Here is a 23,908-nt window from a genome sequence, read left to right on the forward strand (position 1 = left end):
TAATCAGCTAGTCAGTTCGCAAACAGAGACTTAACCATTTAATTACACAAGTTCTCGTAATTAAATAACGATTAATCATTGAAATAGAGTTAACTGCCTACGAATTTGAATGAAAGTTTCGATACTGATTAAGATTAAACCGATCGATAATTATCATCGTTATCATCGATTTTTAATCATTCGCTAAGACTATTCGTAAATACTTACCCATTACAAATTTTAAATAAACGAATAAATTGTCGAAGGAAACGATGAAAATGGAAAAGATAGGGGAAAAAAAAAAGATTCGACGCCGAATCGTTGATTTGATTTTTAATCATAATTCGTGATAATTATTCTGAATTTTAAATAAAAAAATTAAGACGTTGAAAAGAAGAAATAAAAAAAAAATAGAAGAAAAAAGCATCAACATAAAAATGACATCATTATTTTCATCTTAAAATACAAGCGAAAAAGAGAGAGAAAGAGATAGAGAGAGAGAGAGAGAAAGAATAAGGAGTCCATGTCCGTATACGTGAGAGAGAAAGATGGATAAGTAGAAAAGTACTATAAGCAGTGTACAGATGGCGGTAGCATAGACGTCAGTGGTCGGACACCGATGGTTGGCTGTTCCGTTCGTTAATCGATCAATTCGGGTGTCGCTGTGCTCATTCGGAGAAAGGGAGACGTATATGCATCGTCGAAAAGGAAATACGGAAATAGGCCGAGACAGACGCGAGAGCGTTAAGTAGAGTAATGTCGGGCTTTCGGGGCGGACGCGGCTCTCCTCGCAGTTGTCTACCGTGATGTACGTATCAGTGGTGTCCCGTAACTCTCAGAGAGGACAAAAAATGTCGTCGAGGAAACGTTGACGGTGTACACGATATACGGAACAACGTACAAAGGCTTGCCGCTAGACCACGGAGCGAGAACTATGATGAGATAACGAACGCAGAATGAAATACAACAACGTTGACTTTCTCGGTTATGCTGTCCTCACATTCACCTTACATCTTAACGGTGAGTTTCATAAGTACAGATATCTTATATTCTTTTATTTTTATCTTGTAAATTTTTCTTTTTCTTCTTCTTCTCCTTACTCTAATATTATCTAATACCTTTCGTTATTTTTCGTTAATATCGTATTTTTCTCTAGTCTTGTCCTCTCCTTTTTTTTTCTTTTCTTTTCTTTTTTTTTAACCCATCGAAAGTGCTATCGGTTTGATGCTTATCAACTGTCGAGAAACGTGCCGTTTTCGAATGCGTCTGTCTGAATTAGGCCAACGCTTAAACAGATATATAGATAACACGCTCCATTTATTTGAATTTTCACGTACATGCGTATGTTTTATAACGTACATCATATCTATGTTTCTAAGTGATTGGTAATTCGAAAATTCATTATATACTTTATTCCTTTATCATTATAATTTGGATTTTATTTAATCGTACAATGGATACTCACGTTTGTTATATATTGTAAATAATAAAATCTTTTCTTGTGATAATGTTCAGAAACAATTGTTTTCATAAACTATAGCGTATCTCGAAGGATATATTTTATATTTATTTATTTATACGAACTATCACAATCATTGAATATTTACAGTTCGCGCAGAAGACGGAGTTGCTTGCAAAGATTTACAAGGACGTTCTTATGAAAGCGGCTTCCTTTACTTTCCTGGTCCAGAACCTTGTACATTTTGTGTTTGTGACAACGGCAATCCAAAATGGTGCAAAGCTGTTATTTGCAAGTTTCTGGAGGTACTTATTATTAACTAATTGAAATGAAACATTTCATTTGTTATATGGTGTAATTATTTATGAAATGATTTGCTTGAACGTGCAGATATATTAAAAATGTTTTAAAGAAATATTTTTATATAACTTTTCAGGAAGATTGTAAATCTTTGCGAAGAAGCGAAACATGCTGTGAATTTATTTGCTTAAACGATGCTAATGAAAAATCTGATGGCAGCGGTACCAACTTGATAGAAGGAAGTGCTAACTATGATATAGGATTACGTTCTGTTGCCAGTTTTGTAACGGCAATATTATCTTTAAGTCTTTTATTTTTCCTGATACATCGCCTACGTCAACGAAAAATTAGAGGTAGGTTTCAGAATAATTATATGACATATAACTTTTTAATATTATTTATAATTGTAGAATGGTTTAAATGCCATGATACTAGTAGTTATATAATTTACAATGATATTATGCATAAAAGATTCAGGGTATCCCATGTTAGTGTGTGTGGCAGGAAGACAAAGTAGGCAATTAGTAGAGGACCAAAGAAATCTGGGCAGTATGGGATATTTAGAAAGAGGAGGATTACAACATGGCATTCCGATGGATGACATGCCTTGCGGCGGTGGATATCCTTTATGGAAACCAGCAAACAATTATTTCCCACGTGGAGAAGCACCTCCACCTTATGAAGAAGCTGTAGCTGCTGCTAGAACCGAACAAGCACTGTTATCTATGGCTCCCCATACGTTGTCACCATTAAATTTTTCAAATGGCTATTTGCAAGATTCTAATAGTCATTCAAACATAGCAGTTGTAGCTAGTAGTCAAGATGCGTTAAATTCGACTTCACCGATGCCTTCGAATAGTAATGGCGCAAGCACTGTCCCATTAGTATCTTCGTCAAATGTAGCGATCGGTTCATTAACCACATATACGAACTGTCATCAGCTTAATCAGAGTGAACAATCAACGACACTTAACGTTGGTACATCTACCGCTACAAATTACTCGGCATCTACGAATACATATGAGAATTTACCTGTTTCAACTGGTATAACAAATTTCACTTATCAAATTGCCACGGCAAGTAATGATACCCAACAATTAGCAAGTTCACATTCTACAATTTCAAAAAATTATCGACAACACACCACATTTCCACGACAAAGTGGTGCATTTACAATATCCGCGAGCTTACCAAGTTCCGATATATCCGCCGCTCATCGTACAATTCCAAGAACACTGACGAATAACACTACGACGAGAATAAAAGATATTATGAGGGATCGTTCAACGGAAGAACTTTTCCATCTTCCACCGAGAAGTTTATCTCCTCAGAATTTACCGCAAACAACATCACCGATTATTTCGAATGATCAAGAACATCCACAAGATTCTAATATCTTTTGCAAAGATGTTTTAACGTCTGCCACGACTATATCTCAAATTGAAAGACAACAAGGAAATGTTGTTTCGCGAAAACCGTGTGATTTTAAGGTATAATAATAATATAAATTTATTCACAATTTTATATCACGTATGAAGTTAGTTATTATTAAATTCTAATTATGATACTAATTATTTATAGCCTCCTTTAAACATTGCTAATGAGATTAATGAAGATGGAAGTTTTGAATCGGTAGCTTGTACTTGTAGCATGCAAACTCTTCCAACCCTTCACGATGACGCGGATGATTATCGTAGCGAGTGTGAAAATTGTAAAAGCGCAACAGGATCTCGTTATTATTTGGATAACGAAGATGAGTTGGTTACATCACCGCATGAAACCATGACATTACATAGGAGACCAGAGGACACAGCATCAAGTGCCACACCTCAGTATTATAGGACTTCTCTTACACTGCCGACAAGTACTCGTCAACGCACCAGGTAATGAAAATCATTTGTCAACGAATAATTAAATCAATCCTCTTTTAATTATATTAAATGGATCATTATATTGATAATGTATGATTTATATATCGAATACTTTTCCTTTAGGAGTACTGGAGTTCGAGAAAATTGGTTTAATACCATGCCACAAAGCTCTACAGAATCTTCGGATGAAAATTAAATGTAAAAAAGAAAAAAGAAAAGAAAAAAAAAGACAAAAAAAAGAACAAAACAAAAAAGAAAAGAAGAAAACAAAAAAAATACATAATGTCTATATGTTGAGTAAGTACCAAAGTACGCGAATGCGTAATAAATATTAGGATCGTACATGCTCATTTCAGAGTAAATAAAATTCGGTTCGCTTTACACATAACATTGGGCAGTATTGATAGCTGGAACTCGGATACAAAGAATAACATTTTTTACTAAAGAAGTTCGTTAGATATACGTCGTTTCTGTTAAATTACAGGTATTTGATTAGAAAGCAGAAATAAATGGGTGATACAGAATGTACAAAAATGGCTTTTTATAACTCTATCGTTTATTATAGATACTTTTTGAGAAAGTTACCATATTTGCACGTTACTGTACTGCGAATGTTTATGCAAATGCATATTTTAATAAGGAATAATAATAATTTTTTTGTCATGATAATAATTTCATCAATAACAAGTATTTTTTATATATGAGTATGATAATTTCCATGATTTATGAAAAAGCGAGTGGTCAGGACTTCATTATTTTGTATATGCTCGCATATTTTACACAATTTTTAAGGTATATATGAATATTTTTCATGCATATATACTATATGTTTTTTCTTCTTTTGATATATTTTTTTTTTCTTTTCTTTTATTTTCCTCTTTCCTTTCATTTTATGTACATGCATAAATATCAGCAGTCCAAACATCACATAATATTTTTTTATATGTTTTAATTTACTATTATATTTGAATTTGTCTTATTAACTAATTTAATAATAAAATGAAAAATGAATTTATTATTTATAGCTATAAGTATGAAAACTCTATAAAACTATTAATATGTGTATATATATATATATATATATATATATATATATATATACATAATAAAAAAAAAATCAAAGAGAGTTTCTAAAAAATCTGGACAATTTTGAACGTATATTTCCTAAACTTTTGATAATTTATAGATTTTTAGATGGTAGAGAGTTTTTATAAGTTTTCAAAACCGTAAAAATTGATTCGTAAGATATTTTTAAATTTAGATTTAGGTTGTCTGAGAAAGAAAGAGAGAAAGAAAGAAAAGAAGTATCAAATTTCAGTGTCATTGTTAGACATCGTTGTTATATGATTCTTTGCATAAAATACGGTTCATCTTAACGTAAAAAAAAAAAAAAGAAAAAAAGAGAAAAAAGAAGAAAAAAAAAATACATCACATGGGAAGCAGTATTGTTATGAACATTGATCGCATGTGTTTAACAAAAATAGACATATTATCTAGGCTGTACTGTATCCTATGTGCAGGAACTTTAACTCCCGTTATCGTTTAGATACGGGCAACTAAATATCTTCTTTCAGTAGTAAATACAATACTTTTTTAAACATGATATCACAATAACAATTGGGTAGTATATTAGGTAGAAGTTGGATAAAAAAAAAAAAAAAAATTACACACATACACACACAGGCACACACATTTACCATGTTGTAAATGGCAGTATATAAATTGCATGTTATATACAACCCTTTTTTTCGTTTATTCACTAAAATGTTTATCTTTCTTACTTCTCATATCATTTTCATGAACAGAGTGCCATGACTACTTTGAAGTTCAGCACAAAATTGATATGACATATACTGTGTTCAACCATAGTATTACTTAAAAGTATCTTCTTCGTACTCCTGTGATATAATATTGTAGATCATAATAGGAACTTAAAAAAAAATAATTGATATTTTTGCTTTATCGTCATTAGTACTTTCAAAATGAATGTGCTATGTCGTACGACTAAAAAGATTTAAAAAAAAAAAAAAAAAAAGAAAAAGAAAAAAAAGAAAAGTAAAGAAATGAAAAAGAAACAAAAAGTGGCTCGAATTCCCGAATTCCAAATTAGGTACCATATGAAAAGTTTATTCAAAGTTTTTAGCGTACACTCCGGTTATATTACTTTCCACAAGGATGTATATAGACTGATTTTGTCAATCGATTAATATATAAGAAAGAAAAAAAATTTTTAAGTCTAAACGACTATATTTCATACGATAATTCCAGTAAGTTGTTTTATCATTATTTTTCGGGCATCTTTATATATATTACAAAAAGGCTGCGAGAAAGCGAGAAGAACTCATTTACGCACATTGGTGATTTAGAATATATGAAGCACCAAATAATGATTTAGAGACAATTTTTTATTTTTAGCACATAATCCGACGTTGAGATAACCGATTTTAAAAACTTCATGTATCTTCTACAAAAGAAGCTATTATTTCCAACAAATTTAAAAAAATTAAAAAAAAAAAGAACGAAGAACGGATCCAAATTCTGCAATATACAATCTGTTTTTTGTACATAATGTGTCAAATTTTATCGTTCTAAAATATAAGAATCGTTGTACAATTATATATTAAGTGTTTAGATATTAATAACGATATGTATTAGATATTAACAATATTATGATTAATTAATTAGATATTAATGTCATCACACAAGCGGTATAAATCCGTTTATGAAAATTTATCAGTATTAATATAAAGAGCAATATTTCTGTTGAACAAGAAAATTTCAATTATCTATATTTTAGCTGTAGTAGTCTTTAACTCGCAACACACTTTACTATATATATTATATATATATATATATATATATATATATATATATATATATGTATATGTATGTATATATTTTTATTTCCTTCCATTTCAATTATAAGAGGTTATTTTATTGAATAACGATATCTAAACTTATAGCAAAATGTACAATATCAAATGAAATAATAATAATGATGATAAAAAAACTGGTATTAATTATTTCCTTTGATCTTTTTCATACTGAACTCGATTCTGCATAATATTAAAATATTGTTTTAAACTTACCGCCACGTATTCATGTTTACGAAGTATCAAATTTTACGTATAAATATAAATATTTCTGAAATTATTAAATAAATTAATAGATTTATTATTTAAAATAATTAGCAAAATTAAAACAAAAGATTTAATCATAAAAGAATAATATTTAAAATAATTTATAATATTTTTATATTGGCAAATTTAGTAAATAGCCAAATTAAATATTTTAAAAACTTAAAAGAAATTTAAGAGATCGTTAGATAAATTTATGAAATAATTTTAATTATTAACAAAGTAATTAATTTTCTGTTATCAAAATTTTATTAAACGATAAGACTTTCTTTTTTGTAATTTTCCTTTTTATATTATAAAAATATTATTTCTTTTAATTAACGTAGTAAGAACCCCGAAATAGAGAACCAATCAGCGTTGTCTTCTTCGTTCCACTATTATCCTTTTGGCGGTTTTTACCAAGCGCCATTATTACGAGGTCGTCGCTGACAAATGAAGGTTTTCATATATAAAAATTATGGATAATAAGGTAATTTCATTTTATAACACGATTTTATTATTGAAATTCGATATTAAATACAAACATTGGGTGATAAAAATTTGTTTATAATTTCTTATAAACTCGAATCGCAAACGAATAAATATTTATTTTATAATAATCGAGAACAAGAGCACAATGTATACATAGAAGGGAAGTTAGAGATTAGATTCATTAGAAATTTAAAAAAAATATTGATGCTGATATCCGTGAGAATATATATATATATATATATATATATATATATATATATTTATTTTCTTATATATAGATATATGTATTTATATATTTATACATTTCTTATATATAGATATATTTATATATGTATTTATTTTCTTCGATTTATATAAATCTTCGAATAACTATGCCGATATCGTTATCAGACATGTTTATTTATTTTTCATACAATATTTAATGAAAACACGTCGGTCCCTTGAAAGGATCGTGGTCGAAACGATCTTAAAAATAATATAAAATCAGGAACTTATGAGAGTGGAAAAGGTAAAACTCGTAGTCTAGCAGCATTGATTAAAAATTTATCCGCTAGAGGGCGAGAAAATATCTCTGGACGAAAAGCCGTTATAATATTACACTCTTTCTGTTCTTTCGAATAGCGCAAGTTACTTTAGCGATATTCGCCGTTTGGTGGCAGCACAGGTACTTACCGGAGAAACGTTCGGTAGCGGTGGACGGTACCGCGACGCCGACGTATTTGTCAATACCTTCTTCTCGTTTTCACGGTTTTCGACGGTTCCTTAACGCGAAATACATTGTTTTCTTGCTTCTGCCGCCAAACGTATGCGTGTGACGAGATTTTTTAATGTAACGTCGACGAATTATTCACGATTCTTAAGCACCGGTGAGGATATAATATAGAGAGATAGAGAAACATAAAGTAAGAGAGGGAGAGAAAGAGAAAGAAAATAAGCGAGACGATAGAGAGAGAGAGAGAGAGACGGAATACGAACGAGCGAGATAGAACGAATACGGATAGTTAGAGCGAAAGAGAAGAGAAAAGCCAGGAACGAGCGACCAAGTAAAAGGGAGAGAGAGAGAGAGAGAGAGAGAGAGAGAAGGAGAAAGAGAGAGACAGTCCATAACCGCGAAAAGCGGACATTGAGAACTGGCCTGGCCAGTCGGTCGCTCGCGCGAGTATATTATATATTCGTCTCTCTTTCTTTCCCTTTCTTTCTCCCTCTATCTCTTTCACTTGCTTTCTCTCTCTCTCTCTCTCTCTTTCTCTCTCTCTCTCTCTCTCTCTCTCTCTCATATTGAAACGTGCGAGTGAGAGTGAGTGAGCGCGATCAAACTTGAGCCATCGAAGTCAACAGCAGCAGCAGCAGCAGCAACAGCAAGAGCAAGAGCAAAAGTAACAGCAGCACTAGCAAGGAGAGTCCTAGGAACGGTGGAGGTTGCGAATCGAAGCAATTTACTACGGTCGGTGAAGGAGAAAAAAAAGAGAAAGAAAAGAAAAAAAGGAGTAGGAGGAGGAGGAGGAGGAGGAGGAGAAGGAGGAAGAGGAGGACGGTGTGATCGTTAAAATATATACGTCGTGTTCGTCAGAACGTTTCCTGCCTACGAATGCGGTCCACGGTCGAGCCATCGTATTAAAATGTAAGTACCGTCTTTTGGTATATAGAGACGACTGGTCAGCAGAACAGGAGCAAGGAGGGAAGGATAACTTCTGTCTCTTCTCTCGTCTCTCTTCAAACTAGAGTGAGTGAGATAGGGAAATGGAGAAAGAGAAAGAACGATAGAGAGTGAGAGAGAGGAGAGTGTGGCAGCTCGCGATATGGTGGGGGAACGAGATGATAAAGCAAGGACGATTTTCGTCCAGGCATCAAACGGACGAAAATAAAAAAAAAAAAACAAACAAACAAAAATAAAGGAAAAAAAGAAAAATTAAGTAAATAAAGAAAAAAATAAATTAAGAGATAAACAAGAAATGGGTTTAGTTTTTAAGGCAAACGTTTGCATCCAACGTTGTTCTGCAAAATGTTTTTAGTCCTTCCCGAGCTTCTATCCTCTTCTAGTCCATGGTTGTGCGACAAGGAGGAAACTAATAGTTGACGCGGCTGTTCAAGAAAGACGAAGATAGGGGTTGACACGTCGTCGTCGTCGTCGTCATTGTCATTGTATATGTATCTTTATATATATATGTGTGTGTATAATATATATGGTCAATATACATACACTTACATATATTCTTACATGTTTCTTTACGTGCGCGCATATTGTGTGTGTGTATGTGTGTGTAAATAAAATATAAAGTCAACAGTACTCTCTTATGTATATTGCTACGTATATGTATATATATATATATATATGTATATGTATAATATATATGATCTATATAGGTACATACACATACACATATATATATATTGCTATATACAATATATTATATATATGTATATATATATATGCACATAGACATATATTTATGTATCTATATATGTAAGACAGCTTTAAGTATCGTTCACAACAAGTACAATGTCTCTATCTTTAAGTCTATACGTTGTTTTGATTGTATCGTTGTATATGAGTGGCTTATGCGTTTTTACAAAACAATTTTTTTATTGTTTACAACGTTTCTTTCTCTCTCTCTCTCACTTTTTCTCTCTTTCTCTCTCTCTCTCCCTTTTTTCTTTTATTGACACAACCGTGATAATTATTAGATATCCACTAATCCATATCTTTCTTGATATATATATATATTTTTTTTTACGATGATATTGAACAAGGCGATTCAGTGCGGCTAAGATCGTTAGAGCTTTCTCATCCGTCGTTTGTAATTATCATGCATGTGTTATCGAAGGAAATTTGAAGAGGAACACTTTTTGACATTTACTAAGAGTGTTTCATAAGTATAAAAGATAGTCACGACGAAAACTTCGATCGTTAGTCAAACGTTCATAACTTTATTTTCTATACCTTTCGAAGGATCTTTATTTTTCACTTCGGAAGACATCAAAAATCAGGTATTGATTTCTTTTTTCTTTTTTTTCTCCCCTTTTACTTTCTCTTTTTGTTTCTTCTTCTTCTTCTTCTTCTTCTTCTTTATTTTTCTTTTCTTTTTTCCTTTCGGTACTTTAAGTATGACATTTTTTCGATGAAAGTTCAATGGAATTAAACGTCTCTTACGCTTTCAAATTTTTCTTTTTTTTTTCTCTCTCTCTCTTCTCCTTTTTTTTTCTTTTTCTTTTTTTTTTTTTTTATCTTTTATCATTTCTAATTATTGATTGCGATAAGTTGAATTATATTATGTACTGCGTCGTATAATCATTGCGAATGATCATAGATAATAATTGTTCCTAATGAAAAACGTCCATTTTAAGTTGGCGCCAAATTCAAATGGGTTTGTACATTATATATATATATATATATATATATATATATATATATATATATATGTATAAGTACGTTACAGAAATATAATAAAATTAATTTATTGTCCAAATTATATAGCGAATATTAGTGATAGATATTTCTTTATACTATATAATAGTTTTATTGTGAATAACACTTTAAGGTCGTACACTTTGTACGCCCCTTTCGCGCGTGCGTCTCTTTCTCTGTTTATCTGTGTACGTGTGCATATATATATATATATATATACATATATGTATGTAAGTACGTACATATGTATATATGTGTAGCGATATATACAACTTGGATACGTGAGACACACACACACACACACACACACAGATATATATATACAGACAAGAGGGTACGTGACAGGTACGTGCACGAGAGAGAACCGGTCCTGTCACTTTGGACGCGAAGTTTTTACGAGAAACAGACCGTCTCTCCTTCGTGATTTTTAATTTAATACTCTTTTCTACTTGTCGCCGAATAAGATAGAACTATCTCAATATACCTTTTTCCTCTCTTATTTCATGCTTCTTATTTCTTATCTTTTTTTCTTTCATTTTTTTTTGTTTTTATTTATTTATTTATTTATTTATTTATTTTATTTTTTTATTTTTTTATTTTTTTATTTTTTTATTATTATTTTTTTTTTTAAATTATGAACCCCTTGAAATGACTAGTTACGTACCTGGTGCTTCTCATTTATGGAACTTAATTTGAAAATGTCAAGAAGATTAGATTAGGACTATCGGTAGTATAATATACTAATCATGATTACTCGAAAGCCCTTTTAATCTTTCATTTTATCGATCGATCTTTACTAAGATATATATCTATATATAATATAATATAATAACTATAAATTATATATATATATATATAATTATTTTTAATATTAAAGTCTTAAGTTTTTATAAAAATTCAAATAAAAATCAGTTTAGAAAATTTTCGTTTTATAATTTAGAATTTTTCATCGTATTAAAAAAAAAAAGTGTTATCTGTATATAACTATGCTATTATAGCTGTATTAAGCGCTGATTTAGTATAAGTTAATATAATAATAGTAATTGCTGTTATTGCCATTATAGATCTTTATCAAGATCCAAATGAAATTACAGAAAGTATTAATTTTTAATAATAATTTTAAATCTTTGCTCCTGTATAATTTTGTTTTATATGTAAAATATATATATATATATATATATATATATATATATACGTATGTATAATTAAACAATAAGTGATATAGTTGTAACGATACTATAGCGTGACTATACTAACTAGTAACTTACTATAAAGTTATATAGTATTAATCGTCGATATTAATATCAAGCATTTATTCATTAAGATCCAAATAAGATCACAGAATAGTTTTATTTTTACAATTCTAAAATTTTTATAATCTAATTTTTTTTTCGATTAAAAAAAGACTACTATATTATATGTATAATTCTATTATATAAGTAATATAATAGTTATAAGCTTACTATTGGAACTGTATTATATATATATGGTGTATATATGTATACTGGTATAGTTATAACTATATCACTTTGTGACTAATATTAAACATAATTAATATTTGAAAATAATGAATCTTCTATGATATAAATTAACAATCAATTTTGTTGATATAAACAAGGAATCAATGAAATAAGATCATATATACAAATATATAACAAATATATAATATACAAATGTATATTATTTTAAAGTTATAAGATCTTATAGAAGAGTTAAAAAATATTTTATTGATTCTAATACAGAATGTAGATATTGTTGTTATATAGATCTTGAAAATAATTTTCGACATTTCATGTCGGAGACGACGTGTTTTCTCTAACTGTCGTATGTATTTTTCTCTCTTTATTTTTTCTTTTTCCGATAGCAAGTCAGGAAAATGAAACTAAGAGTTCATTCACACGACAAACGAATCGATTTTCTTTTTCCTAATCGATTATTTTACCGTCCTCTACAGCGGCGCACACGTTCTATATAATATGTACATGTTCGCAGGACACTATTCTCAATAATATACGTTAAAATCAATTTCTGATGATTCGGCGATTTTTTATATTCAATTTAGCCAGTAGAAATCGTATCCGTCGATTCGATAAAAAAAAGAAAAAAAAAAGAAAAAAGAAGAGAGAATCGTTCTTCGACAACGTATATATCGTAATGACGTCGTCCAAACGATTCGATTGTTTTATCGATAGATGCAGCATTGATCCTAGCGCTCGATCGATGTTCAATCGTTCGAAGCAAACAATAGAAAAATAAAAATAAAGGGAATCGCGAGAGATAGAATGGAGGAGTACTGTGAAAAACCGAATCGTGTGAACATTACAATTCGTTTGACACCGATTCGGGAAATTTATTGATACGATCAAAATGTATACGTGTGTTCTGTAAACTATACGGTAAAGGTAGACGAACGGCCATTGGCCGAGAGAGAAATGACCTATACGAACGAATCTGTAAACCGAGGGAGCCTGTTTTGTGACGGAGCTACGCTCTGTCAATTCTTTCCGGACACCGACGCATAAACGAATGAACGAATGAACGTTCGAAGTCTGACGGGTTCTAAGTTAAATGGAAAGAAAACGATAGTATTACGTAGACACGTACTCGTTTCCGGGCTACTTTCTCTAGATCCGACAATCCAAAAAGTTCACACTCCGATATATCCAAAGATATTTATTTATAAGGAAACGATTTTATCTCAGGATGGAAATTTTTCATGGAAAGTAGTTCCGATCGATAAGCAAAAGAGAATTTACAAAATATCTTTTAAATACCATTCGGGGACTAAAATATCTCTCCGATTGTATACAAAGATATTTATTTATAAGGAAACGATTTTATCTATCGATGGAAATTCTTTCATGGAATTCCGATCAAAAGAGAATTTACAAAATATCTTTATACATTTTATCATATATCTTAACTAGCATTGCGTAAAAATCAACACGCGTAAAGTCATACGATTTTATATTTCGAAGAATATTTGAAAAGTAAACAAAATTTGCAAAGTATAATTTTTTTTTATTTCCTTTCATCTTCTATTTATTTATTTATCCTTTTTTTTTTTTAAGTACTATTAGCACTATATCATTTCAGATCTATTGTATCTAAAGATATATTTTTTTTTTATTTATAAGGAAACAATTTCTTTGTTCGATGAAAATTTACGTGATATTTTTTCTTTTCTATAAGTAGTATCAGACCAGCTACGAGTGTAGAATATTAAAAAAAAAAAAAAGAATAAAAAGAGAAGAAAAAGAACGGACATTTTCGGACCTTGAAAAAAGAGAAAGGAACCGTAATGATAATTAACCAATTAACGAAGAAAGAGTAAACGTCGTTTTCTTGGAATTTCATTTAAAATATCCAATAAAAAATCAAGCATACTTATGCACGATAGGATAAAATTATATTAACAATAGTTTGAGATTAAAAATTGCATGAATCATAATTTATAAAATCAATGTTTAGTTACATTACTCGTACCCCATTTGATTGTTGCGAAAAATGTGACATAGAGATGGTGATTTTTTTTTTTTTATTGTTTTTTTTTTTCCCTTTTCCTTTTGATATATTTATAATGGCCTTTGTCATATCCCGATGATAATGTGAAATGCGCCCGTATTTTTACATCCTGTATATGTACGTCCGTGTGTGCGTGTATTCTTTATGAGGGAAATGTCTGTTTTTAAGGTAGGATAAGGATTACATGTATAAAAAAAAAGGAGGATAAGAATGGGTTACTGGTTAACCACTTTCGATAAAACTTTCGGTGAAAGGGAAAATAATTGGACAGGAAAGAAAATTAAGGGAATTTTTTTTTTTTTTGTTTTCTTTTTTCTTTTTCTTTTTACATATATAGATTAAGCCATCATAAAGGTGTATAGAATGTGTTATTTACGATAGAATATCTTTTTTCTTTTAATTAGAGTAAGGTATATAATTATATATATATATATATATATATATATATATATATAAACAATATAAAATATATTATATTTATATAAATAAATATATATATATATTTTTTTTTTTTATTTAATCATCTATAACTCGAAAACTAAGATACATAGGACATCGATATGACATTTTTAACTTATATCAGTGTATAGATTTATTTATCTTTCATAGTATCGGCACTCATTTATGAATCACTTTTTATAGAATAAAAAGAGAAAGAATAAGAACTGGCTACTTTCTCTCGATATTCGACCAAAAAGTTAATAACCGATATTTTTTTCTTTTTTTCCTTTTGTCGTAATGAAACAATTCAAATCGTTCTATGAAAAAAATTCTGTTTGAAAGGAAAGGATTGAAAAGTAGAGAGAAATGTACAAAATTTTTTTTCCTCCCCAATTTTTTCTCCTTTTTTTTTTTTTTTTTTTTTCTTTTTTTTTTAGTATCATTAGACCGTTATGAGAGTATGTATGCGATCTTTATGACGATAGATCTTTTTTTAGGGTATGAGAAATATATATAAAAAGGGGAGGATAAGAATCGCACGTAACTCCGGACTTTCATTATTTTCGTGCGTCGTATCTCTCCTCTCTCTCTCTCTCCTCTCTCTCTCTTTCTCTCTCTCTCTCTTTCTCTCTCTCTCTCTCACTCTCTTTCGTGCCCTCCCGGGAGGAGCTTATTTTTGCTCGCACGTCGATACGATGTCGACGTTGATAAATCGAAACGCGATGTTTCTGGAATACGTAGCTTTGCTTTTGTGTTTTACTTCTTCCGCACGTGGAAACGAAAATAACCGAGCGAGAAGCGTCCGACGGAGATTCGTAAGATGCATTTTTATTGTTCTTCCATTGGCTATATTTAACATACGAAATACACGAGCAAGGTTAAAAGATTGAGTCACGAGTTTTACGAATTTTCTGAACAAAAAAAAAAAAACGGAAGAAAGAAAAAGAAAGCAAGTCCTTCGAATCTTTATTTCTTTCTTCGCCTCTTTCTTACTAATTTTTCTTTTTTTTTTCTTTTCTTTTTTTTTTTATATTATTGTTTATTTTCTTTTTTTTTCTGTTTCTTTTTTTTCTTCCTTTCAAATTCGTGACCCCGTTCGATTGGAATTTTGCGCAAGCATTAAATCTTCCGCTGTTTATACACGACGTAAATTTAATTTGTCTATTGGTATTATTAACGATCAGGCGTGACTGGAAGTATCACATATTAACGCAGCACATGTTTATTAGATATCGTCTAATAAACGACGATGAAGGAGAAATTAGTTTGCGAGTTGTGTTATTTTTAATTCTTTTTATTATACTGCTTCGTGAGCTATCTATTTCATTCTCTTTCTCTCTCACTCTCTCTCTTTCTCTCTCTCTCTCTCTTTCTTTCTCTCTCTCACTCTCACTCTCACTCTCAAACACTTCTAAAAATATCAAGACAAATAAAATGAAAATGAAAGAATGCTAACAAAAAATATGAAAAAGAGTAAAAATTTTATACGGGTGTGTACCACTTTTCATAATTAACACCAATTGCATTTACTTTATTTTAATATTTTTATGAAATGACATTTGTAAAGGAATGCGAACATTTAAGAATTGTTATATAATCGTGTGTACAATGTTTACAATGATTCGAATTCGGCGCCATAACGCCATAAAGGCGCCTATGGGCGCGAAATTCAAACGAACGAAGTATTAAAACTTATCGAATCGATTTTGCGTATTTAAGAAAATATTTAATTAATTATTTTATGACGGTAGAGTTAATTACAGGATGGTTTAAAAGTTTTAAGATGATTATTAAAAAATCGATTACTCTACCTTCTCCCTCCCCTTCTCTCTCTCTCTCTCTCTCTCTCTCTCTCTCTCTCTCTCTCTCTCTCTCTCTCTCTCTCTGTCTCTGTCTCTCTCGATTTTACTTTAGACTAATTTCTTTTTATTTTTTTCTTTAAGGTGGTAAAATAATTTCTAGTCTTGTGCTTTTACAATTCGGAATAAAACATTAAACTCGCGAAGTTTCGATTGATCTTTAAAAATCATCTAGGAACTTTTGGATCCACCTAGTTTTATTAACTCTAATTGTGCATACCTCAAAATAATTTCTAATTGTATACTTGATGCACCCCAGGCACTTTGAACAGCTGCCATTTATACAGAATGAATAATTTTGGCTCCAAAAGAAATTTGTATATTCTTTGAAGTCTCCGAAATAATAATTAGTAGGTTTGAAAAGGCATTTCCAATAATGTCATTATAAAAAAAATTCATGAATCATGCAATAGGCAAATTGTTTTAATTGAGCTTAATGTTGGTCTGGGTGTCCTACAGTTGCACAACCATGATTAATTTATCAATTACTTGTACTGACAATAATATCTACCAATTATATTTTATTTCTTTTTGATATCAGTACTTACGCAAAATTTGTAAACGTTTTTACTATTAAATAATAATTTTATAAAAATGGATATAACATTTTTCGTTAGCATGTTAAAATTTGCACGTGAAATAATACTTTTCTATGATAAGATAAAAATTATTTTGGAATGTAAAAAATGAAGCAGGAATAAATACACAAAGCATCGTTTGAAAAAACAGAAAAAAAATTGATACTTCAGATGTCTTATATTATCTCGGTGATATTCAATAATCTTAATTAAAAATGGATATATAATTATTTATTTGAAAAAAAAAAAAAATATATATATATATATGTGAAATCATTGATCAACTATAAGTTTTCTATTGTGTGATACGTTTCAAAACATGGCTTTATACACGAAGTATCTATTTTAAAATTAACAATTAAATCAAAATTTGCAATCAAACATTCTACAGTTAATTCGTGTTCGAATTAGAGCGTGTATTTATGCGCGGGCTTTTTGTATAAACGATATTACGGCTTTACGACATCTAAAAGAGAAAATTTCCAGAATAATACATCCGTAATTACGTAAATATTGAAATAAAGGAAGAATTATAATTGAGATCGTTCATTTTATTTAATCATTTTGTTCTTATTTGAACAATTAGATTTTATAGATTTTTTGCATTCCAAAGTCAACTTTTGCAAAATCAACTTTTTGCAAATTAAATTCACCATTTTGCGAATCAAATTTTTTTACGATGTTTTTTTTTTTTTTTTTTTTTTTTTTTATTAAGCTCTCGTAATAAAAAGAAAATCAAATAAAAAATTTATTGTTAAGAAAATTCGAAATTTTATTATATGTAATAGAATGATATACATGAAATACTTATATAATAATAATTATCAAATCATTACATATGGAATTTATATTGTATGTATGATTGTAGCACAGAGACTGTATGTAGATAATAATGTACATATATACATAACTTTATCTATAATAGCTCTTTTGAAGCAGCTGGTCATAATATAATATACATATTCATGTAATAAGCGTTACATTTTTTTTTGCTCTATAGTAAAGTAAAATCAGAGCAATTTAATTATTTACTAAATATGTAGTCTCTGGGCAGACATCAGTTATATTGTCATTTAACTTGCTTGAAATTCTTACAAATTACGGGAAATAATTCACAGAAATTTCCTGTAAATGTGTAATTTGAGATTGGAAGAAAGTATAAACTCATGTAGACTTTCATTAGATCGTTAATTTTCTTAAGCTAGTAGTTTGAAATTTTTATTCTGAGCAATTGCAATTAAAAAAAAAAAATACTCTTTCGTTATCTTTTATCTCAAAAATATGAAAGACGATAATCTGTAGGAAGAAATTTGTGAACAAAATTTGATTTGTAAAGTGGATGAAGTCGATTCACGAAAGATTGAATTTAATTTGCAAAAAAAAAAAAAAAGTAAAGAAAAGAAAAAAAAAGAATAAACAAATTGAATTCGTATCGCAAAGCCCGTATCGAGAAATCTTGTAATTAGCCCTTACACACTGAATCATCTAATAATCGAGAGAAAGGTCGAGTTTGCAATTAGCGAAGGTTTAGAATTTGATTTGCAAAAAAAGAAATTGAATTTGTAGTCGAAAAACTGTATGAGACACGAGGCATAGCATTTCGTTTACACGGGATGTATCGTATGTATAGCAAAGAGCCGGCATATCCAGAGAGAGGTCAACATACCGTTACCGACTCGGAGTACTCGTCTTCTTCTTCTTCTTCTTCTTCTTCTTCTTCTTCTTCTTCTTCTTCTTCTTCTTCTTCTTCTCCTCCTCCTTTTGCTTCTGCTTCTTCTTCTTCTTCTCCTCCTTCGTCTTTTTCTTCTCTATTTCGCCGAGTGCAGCAAGCACTCTTGTTCATTTTCTATCCTTCTTCTTCATCTTCTCCTCCTCTTCTGCCTCTATCTTCCACTTTCCCTCCTCCACTACCTCTTCATCTACCTCTAACTCCACCTCCTCCGTCACCTCCTCCTCCTCCTCCTCCTCCTCCTCCTCCTCCTCCTTCCCCTTCTCTTCCTTCTCCACCGTCCCTTCCTTTCTTTACTTTCTTTTTTTTTCTTCGAAGTACGAAGTACAAACGCCCACGCGTACGCGTACGAATGCGTAATTATCGCGACGATACGCGAGTATGTATGTATATATGTATGCATGTAGGTATGTATGTAGCTATGTATATGTGTGTGTGTATATCTATCTATGTATGTATGTATGTATGTATGTATGTATGTATGTATGTATGTATGTATGTATGTATGTATGTATGTATGTATGTATGTATGTATGTATGTATGTATGTATGTATACATGTATGTGCGTGAACGTTCAACCGGCCGGATAGGAGATTCAGTCTCTGGATCCACAGAGAAATCCAGAGGTAAAATAGCAGCACCGGTGTCAGACGAATTCCGTTATGCGTTTACGGTGTGTCGGCCCTTTGATGTTCCGAAATTTTATACAGTATGATATTCTTTCCTCTTGTTCGACTCATATTTTTCATATATTTTCATTAAGTATACGTTACAATTATATATATATATATATATATATTGGTTTAATTCTTATTGCTTCGTAGCTTCATGCCATTTATAATTGGATTGTTTAAAAGACTGTTCTTCCAACATGATTTTTAATTTTAATATAAGATATAAAATATTTTACGTAATATGTAATATGTAATATCATTAGTATTATTATCTATATTGTATGGAATATAACAAGTAAATTTCGTTGAGTATATATTATATATTTATTACTTTTGTATATGATATTATATATTATGTAATAATATAATAAATTAAATGTTAGATTAGGAGCAATCTAATTGTTTTTAATTAAAAGATAATTTATATTAAAAAATTATAGATTGTAGAAGGAGAGGTGGGGAGAGGAGAGAGAAACAATTAATAAAACGTAAATTAATTTCTAAATATTAAATATTAAGTTAAAAATTATGTATATTATATATATATATATATATATATATAATATTATATTTTATATAATATTTTTAAATAAATCTAATACATTAAATTAAGTTAAAAGAAATCTCTAACTTTTGAAAGTTGCTTTTAACTTTAGAAGCGAAAGTTGTTGAGTAATTCTACTCCAATTTGAGTTTCTTAATTGGGATGATTCATAATTACTTATGAAATACAATTGATTGGTAAATAATTTCGTTTATTTTTCGTCATAATTTAATGAATTAATTCTGACGTTAATTTCCTATAGGTGCGAAGAGGCGACGGAGGTGGAAACGCATCATCAGCAAACAGCAGCAACGACGATGGGCGTCGCTGAGGATGACACACCGTCTTCGCTGACTTCTCATCCCAACTTGAACACTAATAATCCCGGCCAAGAAGGTATGTACCTTGAGAGAACACTAGAAAATAGAGAAATAACGTCTGTCTCTCCCTTTTTCCTCTCTTTCTCTCTCTCTCTCTCTTTCTTTCTCTCTTTCTCTCTCTTTTACTTTGAGATCAGTTTTTCTTTTCCCTCCAATTAATTTAAATCAAAGAATTCTCTGTGACAATTAAGGATAGAAATAAGTGAATAATAAAAATAATTGGTTGAAATTAAATAATCTTCTTTTTCTTTCTTTCTTTCTTTCTTTTTTTTTTTTTTTTTTTTCTTTTTCAGATTATATACGTATTAATTTATGCGTGTTCTTTTTTTTTTTTTTTTTTTTTTTTTTTTTTCGTCTTCTTTTTTAATATTAAACATTTTATTCGGTCGGCAAAAGAAAAATTTATAAAAGAAATATTTGAACGGATTCGTTTTAAATTTGTTGAAATTGGAGTAATGCGTATTTTAATTTTTTTTTTTTTTTTTTTTTTTTTTTTTTTATTCTGTCCTTTTTTTCGAACTATATTAGAAATTAATTTAAACGTTTTTATGAATGCCAAAGCATATTATTCGGTCGGCAAAAGAACAGTTTATTCAAAGGAGTATTAGTGGTAGGAAAAGAAGTTTCTCGATGTTTTTAAAAATCAATAATTCTTATATCGAGGCCTTTTTAGTTTTTATTGTTTCATAATACTAGGGAGAAAAAAAAAAGGAAATAATTAATCCAAAGAGTCTCGAAAAAAAAATAATTGATCTTTAAAATCGTCTAGAAGAACTTTTGGATGATTGATGTATTTATGCGATTCACTTTAAATAGGTTTATTTATTTATTTATTTATTATCTATTTTTTTTTGTTTTCACTATAATGAGTTGTTAAAACAAAAGGAAAGAGAGAGAGAGAGAGAGAGAGAAAGGTTGGGAATAAACAGAAATATTCTGGAAAGTGGAGACAGAATAGCATAACACTTTTTAACGATCCTTCCCATGGCACGCGTTCCGCGTTAGATTATGATCGCGAAAGGTAACGAGCTATGAGTAAATATAAGTATCTTATCTTATATATTTTATTCTCTCTTCTCTTTTAAAGCATCTACGTTGCTTTATCCATGAAAAACCACTGTCACGTTTTTCTCTGTTTTCTTTTTTTTCTTTGTTCCTCTTTTTTTTTTTTTTTTTTTTTTCTTTTTTTTTTTTTTTTTTTTTTTTTACAGATTGTACAAAATTTACGAAGTCCTACGATCGGTCTAGCAAAGACGTTAAATTGCATTAAAAACTTTTAATTTACTCGAATTTTAAAAGAAAATTAAAAGGTATCTCGTAAATTTTAAATTTCTCATATATAAGTATATATTTTTCGTGCTACAAAAATTATGCTAGATAAAATAGTTTATTGGAAACGTCTGGAATATCGTTTCGACAAATTTTTTTTTCGATTAATTCGTATAAATAATCATTAGTGCTAATTTATATTAATTGATATTGAATTGGACAATAATATTTAGACGTCGAAATTTACAGAAAATGTTTTAATGAAATAAATGACACACTAATGTTTCTGTTAAATTTTATTCTCAACAGACAATGTATTGTATTTACCGTTACGTTGTACTACACTCGTATTATTTTTATTTTCAATATTTTGTGATTAAATTGAACAATACTAGTTCTTTTTTTTTTTTTTTTTCTTTTCTTTTTTTATTTTATTTTCAGTCAATAATAACGTATTACTATTTTATAATTCTCAATGTTCCGTTATATATCTAAATAAACAATACTAATATTTTTTGTTTTTAATTTTATTTTTACTAAACAACATTAGACTACTGTTCTTTCATACTAATGTTGTTTTAATTTTTGATACTTTATATCTAAATAAACAACGCCAACATTTCTTTTTAAATTTTATTTTTAATAGAATATATATTACATATCTGTTATATTATACTAGTATTGTTTTATTTATATATAATGTGTGTGTGTATGTGTATACACATATATATATATATATATATATATATATATATAAATGTTGAAAATTTTGACATTACTTATTGGCCAAAGTATACATTATTTAAATTTCAAGATATGTTACAAAATGTTATTATAAAAATTATTCCATAGACGTTCCTTTAACATTTTCATCAGAAAATAACAGTTAAAACCATTAAATATAACTTATACAACGAAGCTTCGATTAATAGGTTTAGAAAAGGAAGTTTCTAGGACATGCGTTGTGTTCCGTGAATCGTCATTTACGTTTAAACATAGTATTTGAGGTAAACCTAACGTGGAACACAGGAAACATTCGATACATTCGATACGTCAAAGTTGCTTTATAAGGCTAAAAGTCCTTCAATTTTCTTTTTCTTTTTTTTTTTTTCTTTTTTTCTTTTTAATGTACTTTTTGCATTTATTTATTTATTTTTTTTTCTCTCTCTCTCTCTCTCTTTATTTCCTCGCTCTTGCTATATTATGCTAATTATAATGATCCATCTAATTTTACAATTGAATCGAATAAAAATCATAGAAAGAGATTTGATACGTGACACTTTCACCGGTCGCTTCTCGCGGAAGCAAGTTTGCGAACCTACGCTCGATGAGCCTCCTGCCTATGTTTATATTTTCCTTGATTCTATTGTTCTATACGATGTGCCAGTTAACAAATATGGCGTACAAAGAACTTTATAAGATAGAGGAAACGATTCACGATCGTTGATATCTATCGGCTTGTTAAAACGTTATAACGCACATCCTTGAAAAGTAATACGCGTCACGTACATAGATATTTCTTCCTACTTTCAATCTTTTGTTATCCATTAGATATATCATTAAAATTTACGATCTTATTGTGTCTATATTAAAATATTACTACATGTATACATTACAAAACGCGACTTACGTTTCATTCGTAATAGAATTAGAAACGAAGATATTCAACATTAGATAATTTCTATTCGTTTTCAAATGTGGAATATCATATAGCGTCTAAAACCCATGCAATCAACGTTAATTCATCTCGGGTTTGTAATTATCATTCATAACAGTGTTTCATCTGGTCGATTCTAGTCACGTCTAATGACGATTAGAACTTAATACCTACATGACGTACTTACTACGTACATTTTTCGCTTCGCTCATACCTTTTATATCTTGCATATCGTGAAGACTATGCGAACTAAAAAAAAAAAAAGAAAAAATAAAAGAAAAAAGAAAGAAAGGACAAAAGAAACAAGTAGGACTGTTATTTTTTGGGTTAGTATTTTAAAAGGTGTTTTAATCGATTTTTCAAATAAATGGTCAGTATTACATCGGTTAAAAAAAAAAAATAAAAAGGAAAACAGTTAATATTTTAATTAAAATACTTGTAAATATAATAATTCGATCAGTATTATAAATTGACAATCAGTATTTATAATAAGATGCAATTTTAATATTTAATTATTTATAATATCATACGTTCATTTATAATATCATACGTTCATTTATAATATCATAGTGATATTTTATTATAAATATTATGATTAAAATATTTGTAAATATTAATTATTTTTTTT

At 29.3% G+C, this 23,908-nt stretch overlaps 2 protein-coding genes across 7 annotated transcripts in view; both read left to right on the top strand.

Moving 5' to 3' along the window:
- Positions 1–594: 594 nt before the first annotated feature.
- Positions 595–4,563, top strand: LOC118443065 (uncharacterized). Of its 5 annotated transcripts, none has more exons than XM_035869550.2 (6): positions 595–999; positions 1,589–1,743; positions 1,851–2,091; positions 2,243–3,228; positions 3,320–3,621; positions 3,733–4,563. In XM_035869550.2, the coding sequence occupies exons 1-6, from the start codon at positions 936–938 to the stop codon at positions 3,803–3,805; spliced, it is 1,821 nt and encodes a 606-aa protein (XP_035725443.1). In that variant the 5' UTR covers positions 595–935; the 3' UTR covers positions 3,806–4,563. The 5 variants fall into 5 exon arrangements, with proteins under 5 accessions (XP_035725443.1, XP_035725410.1, XP_035725428.1 ...); XM_035869517.2 differs by having other exon boundaries at positions 596–999; positions 2,210–3,228; positions 3,733–4,561; XM_035869535.2 differs by having other exon boundaries at positions 596–999; positions 2,231–3,228; positions 3,733–4,560.
- Positions 4,564–7,897: 3,334 nt separating this feature from the next.
- Positions 7,898–23,908, top strand: part of trc (Serine/threonine-protein kinase tricornered) — a 110,322-nt gene continuing 94,311 nt past the window's right edge. Inside the window, exons 1-2 of one of the 2 annotated variants that reach the window (XM_035864301.2) lie at positions 7,898–8,838; positions 20,237–20,370. In XM_035864301.2, the coding sequence (XP_035720194.1) occupies positions 8,837–8,838; positions 20,237–20,370 (136 nt within the window). In that variant the 5' untranslated portion in view covers positions 7,898–8,836. Of the gene's footprint in view, positions 8,839–9,990; positions 10,206–20,236; positions 20,371–23,908 lie in introns of those variants that run through there. The other variant, XM_085655166.1, reaches the window with a different exon arrangement.

Source organism: Vespa mandarinia, chromosome 2 (genome assembly GCF_050613455.1).
Source record: "Vespa mandarinia isolate Hongniang chromosome 2, ASM5061345v1, whole genome shotgun sequence".
Taxonomy (NCBI): domain Eukaryota; kingdom Metazoa; phylum Arthropoda; class Insecta; order Hymenoptera; family Vespidae; genus Vespa; species Vespa mandarinia.